Raw genomic sequence first — 3,665 nt, 5'->3', positions numbered from 1 at the left:
AAGATCATACCACCTTCTTCCAAAGTGGACATTCCTCTTTTGAGAACCTCCACCACCACTTAAACAAGAGTGCGGTGTTGCGGAGCATTGCATCTCCGACTCCCAGCCCCCTAACTTCTTCGGAGCTTGGACCACTTCCCACCTCACCAAAGCCATACCCTCCCGACCATCCTCCTTACTCCACAAGAACCTTCTCTGTAGCGAAATCAGCTTCTCCGCCACGGCCCTCGGCATTTTGTACAAGTTTAAATAGTAAACCGGTAAGCTATTTAGGACTGCTTTGATGAGCACTAACTTTTCGGCTTTGTTTAGAATCTTTGATTTCTATAAACTGAGCTTCTTCTCTACTTTGTCTATAACTGGCTTCCAAGTCTTGACCAACCTCGGGTTCGCTCCTAGCGGAATTCCAAGATATCTAGCTGGCAAAGAAGCTTCCTTGCACCCCAATAATAAGCTACACATACTTCGCACTCACTGATGTTCGCAGTTGATTGGAATCAAGTTAGACTTATCAAAGTTGATGCTTAATCCCGACAACAGCTCAGAACATCGTAGGAGTCTCTTATAGTTCTTTATCATTTCCTCCTCTAGCGGACAGAACAATACCGTGTTATCGGCAAACTGAAGATGAGACAATTCTATATTATCTCTCCCAACCCATAAAGGGGAAATCCGGCCATTTCGAACTGCCTCTCCAATCATTCTATGTAGTACATCCACCACAAGTACAAACAGGAATAGAGATAGTGGATCACCTTGTCTCAGACCTCTTTCCATCTTGAACGGTTTTGTTGGTGAACCATTTATCTATACTAACATAGAAGTCGTGCCTATACACTCCATCACCCACTCCCTCCATTGTCGCCCGAACCCCATCTTCTGTAAAACAATGTCCACGAAGCTCCACTTGACCCTATCGTATGCCTTTTAGAAGTCCAGTTTGATGATTGCTGCTTTCTTTTTTCGAGTTTTAAGCCAATGTACTGTTTCACACGCAATAAGAGCTCTGTCATGTATCTTCCGACCTTTGACAAAAGCACTCTGAGTCTCTCCAACTAGGCCTGGCATAACTATTCGCATCCTCTTAACCAAGACCTTATAAATCATCTTGTACACGCAGCCAACCATACTGATTGGTCGAGAGTCCTTGATTTTTTTAGCGCCAATGAACTTAGGTGCTAGTGCAACCCATGTGATATTAGAATCCGCCGGTAACTTAGATGTCTGGAAGAATCCCAATACTGCAGTTGTGAACTCAACTCCAATCACATCCCAACATTTCTTAATAAAATTCATATTGTATCCGTCGCAACCAGGAGCTCGAGAGGATTCACAGTCCCACACTGCATCTTTGATCTCATCAGCCGATGGCAGCACCTCTAAACTAGCAGCTTCGTCTTCAGGTATAATCTCAACCAATCCATCCCTAAAGCCAATTAAGGGAGACTCCTCCTGATGATATAAATTCTTATAAAATTCACTAATAGCTACCTTTATTCTCGCTTGGTTTCTCACTAACCTTCCATTAATTACCAATGTATCAATCCTGTTATTCCTCCTTCTATTTTAAGCTATGTTGTGGAAGTACCTGGTATTTCTGTCCATATCCTTTGCGAGTCGAGACCGTGACATCTGTTTCCAATGCACTTCTTTTCTCACATACCACTTCTGACAACAAATCACTAATGCTTTCCTTCTTTCCTCCATCGTTCCATCATACACCTCATTGCTAATCATGTCATCTACCTTCTTAATCTCTTCTTCAAACTTCATTATTTTTTTATCCATGCCACCAAAGTTGTCCCTGTGCCACCTCCCCAATGGAATAGTCAAGGCTTTTAATTTATCTGTGAACTGTCTCTCCCCTAACTCTCTCCATTCCTCTTTGATCAGTTTGAGAAAACCTTCATGTGTGAACCATGAGTCAAGGCTTCGGAAAGGTCTCGGTCCGCATCTCAATCTAGTATCTTTCACTATCATCGGACAGTGATCAAACAACCCCCTTGGTCCCCCTCTTAGGCAAATCTCTGGGAACTCCTCCACCCATTCCAGACTGAGCAAAACTCTGTCAATCCGACTACAAGAACGGCCTCTGAACCAGGTAAACTTTCGGTCATTAAGTGGCAAGTCCACCAGTTGCATATCTTAGATCCAATTCTTGAAATCTTCAGCAGAGGCTGTTAAATCAGTAGTACCTTTCCTTTCTTCTACTTGAACAATCTCATTAAAGTCTCCCATGAAGCAACAAGAAACCTGGCATAAACCTGCCATATAGCTCAACTCCTCCCACACCACAAGTTTTTTGTTTCTAGTATGAGCACCATAAATCAGGAAAAAAGCGCAGTTGAAGTTATTCTTCAAAATAGTTCCTACCACACACAACCACCTCTCTCCTTTGTAACAATTACTCATTTTAAAGACTGTTTCATCCCACATAATCAACAATCCATCCGACGCACCGTCAGATTCAACAAATTCCCACCCTGCACTTTGTTTATAAGTTTAATTTTGATATATTAACAATATAAATATTTTATATAGTAGTGTAATTGTATTTGTTCTTTTAGATGATCATTCACGCGTTTAACGTAAAAAATAGTCGTTTTTACTGATGTGACGTTACGTAATTAAATGCACAGTGTAAAACTACTTTACACTGACATTTACACTGACAGTGCATCAAAATTAACTTCTTTTGTTTATATATATCTTTTTGAAAAGAAGCTATTTTTTGTTCAGATTTTTTTATATTACTTCAAAAAGCTTAAAGTTATATTTTTAATACGTATATTTGTGAAATTTATTTTTTTTTGGAATAATATTTTTTAAATAAATAAACTTAAACTAGTACACACACCCTTTATCTTATCGTAATAATATATAGTGGAAATAAGCTTGATGATTTTAAAATTAATTAGGGAAGACAACAATATTAAGTATTAACAGAGATTGTAAGCTAAGCATGGAGTATTAAGACATAAAAATAATGTGAAAAGAAAGTAATATTTCAAGACCTTGGTGATACTATCATATACAATTTCAACGTATCTATATATGAATGTTGGCTTAGTTGTCATTTGTCAAGGATATAGACTTTAGATCTCATAGCTGTTCCTTTTCCATGAGATTCTAGATACAATTGGTATCATAGTCATTTTATTTTACTATGTATACAAGTGCTAGTTGACAATAATCTCCTCCCTAAGTTTTCGTAACAAAAGGTAAACATAGCTGACATCCATTCAAATCTCTCTCTATTTTATTATATTTTGTAACAAAGAATAAATAAAATAATTATAAAAATTCAACTTATTTTATAACAAAAAAATTAATTTGTCTCGAAATTTAATATTATTTATAACAATTTATTTATTTGTTACAAAATATAACTACTTTTTTGTAACTAATAAAATTATTTTTAAATGTTAAAATATTTAAGAGTAAAAAAATTTCTTTATATAATTTTTTTAGAATAGTTTTATTTTGTTTCAAAAATTAAAATTTTTTAAATATTATTTATATTTATTAATTTTTAAAAATTGTAGATATTATTTTATATTCTTTTAAAAAATTAATATATAATTGATATATTATTAATTTAGTTTAATTGTATATGAATCTATTTATTACATTTTAGTTGTGTCATGATTGAGAAATGATAAATA

At 35.6% G+C, this 3,665-nt stretch overlaps 1 protein-coding gene across 1 annotated transcript; it reads right to left on the bottom strand.

Moving 5' to 3' along the window:
* Positions 1 to 927: 927 nt before the first annotated feature.
* LOC112748200 (uncharacterized) lies at positions 928 to 2,142 on the bottom strand. Its single transcript, XM_025796410.1, has 2 exons — positions 1,589 to 2,142; positions 928 to 1,426 (listed from the first exon to the last, which is right to left on the bottom strand). Exons 1-2 carry the CDS (start codon positions 2,140 to 2,142, stop codon positions 928 to 930), a joined length of 1,053 nt encoding a protein of 350 aa, XP_025652195.1.
* Between the last annotated feature and the right edge of the window lie 1,523 nt (positions 2,143 to 3,665).

This window comes from Arachis hypogaea, chromosome 15, assembly GCF_003086295.3.
Source record: "Arachis hypogaea cultivar Tifrunner chromosome 15, arahy.Tifrunner.gnm2.J5K5, whole genome shotgun sequence".
NCBI lineage: Eukaryota > Viridiplantae > Streptophyta > Magnoliopsida > Fabales > Fabaceae > Arachis > Arachis hypogaea.
The sequence above is the reverse complement of the archived record's forward strand: the minus strand, read 5'-3'. Positions and strand labels throughout refer to the sequence as shown.

Excerpts from the sequence above, each read along its gene's own strand:
- LOC112748200 (XM_025796410.1), bottom strand. The coding sequence starts at position 2,142 with ATGCAACTGGTGGACTTGCCACTTAATGACCGAAAGTTTACCTGGTTC. Across the intron at positions 1,427-1,588 it reads GATATGGACAGAAATACCAG|GGATGGATTGGTTGAGATTA; the intron begins GTACTTCCACAA and ends AATTGGCTTTAG.